Source organism: Penaeus monodon, chromosome 21, assembly GCF_015228065.2.
Source record: "Penaeus monodon isolate SGIC_2016 chromosome 21, NSTDA_Pmon_1, whole genome shotgun sequence".
In the NCBI taxonomy this organism is placed as follows: Eukaryota; Metazoa; Arthropoda; class Malacostraca; order Decapoda; family Penaeidae; genus Penaeus; species Penaeus monodon.
The window spans coordinates 39,668,359-39,668,824 of record NC_051406.1 but is presented as its reverse complement, the minus strand read 5'-3'; the positions used below and the strand labels follow the sequence as shown (position 1 = coordinate 39,668,824).

Sequence of the window (466 nt, the reverse complement as noted above, 5' to 3'; positions counted from 1 at the left end):
CCACCATCCCTAGCCCCCCTTCCTCCCCAAACCACCCTCCCCACATTTCCCCACCCTTTCTACCTCCACCCTCCACCTTTCGACTCTTTCCACCTCAACCCCGCTCCACCCTGACTCCCACCCCTATCCCCTCCCCCACCCCTTTAATCCACTCCCACACCCGAAACCCACTCCTCCACCCACCCACTCCCACCCGACCCCCTTTCCTTCCCCCACTCCCACCACCCCCCTTTCCTTCCCCCACTCCCACCACCACCCTTTCCCTTCCCCCACCCCCACCCCCCTTCCCCCCACCCCTACCCTCTACCCCCACTCCCTTTCCCCCTCCCCCACACTCTCACGCCTTCAGAAGGGGGTACTCACGGGTGTTGTCGTCTCTGTGCAGAAGGTGTTTCGAGCTGAGCAGGGAGAGCGGGTGGTTCGCCGGCCCCACCAGCGAGCCTGTAAACCCCGACAGCAGACCTGT

The 466-nt window shown here is 64.6% G+C and overlaps 1 protein-coding gene across 1 annotated transcript in view; it reads right to left on the bottom strand.

The window, feature by feature from the left end:
• LOC119586485 (transducin-like enhancer protein 4) overlaps window positions 1-466 on the bottom strand; it is a gene marked incomplete in the record, with an annotated part of 158,632 nt that overhangs the window by 72,081 nt on the left and 86,085 nt on the right. The window contains 1 exon segment of the mRNA XM_037935222.1: window positions 364-462. Within this exon segment, the coding sequence (XP_037791150.1) occupies window positions 364-462 (99 nt within the window).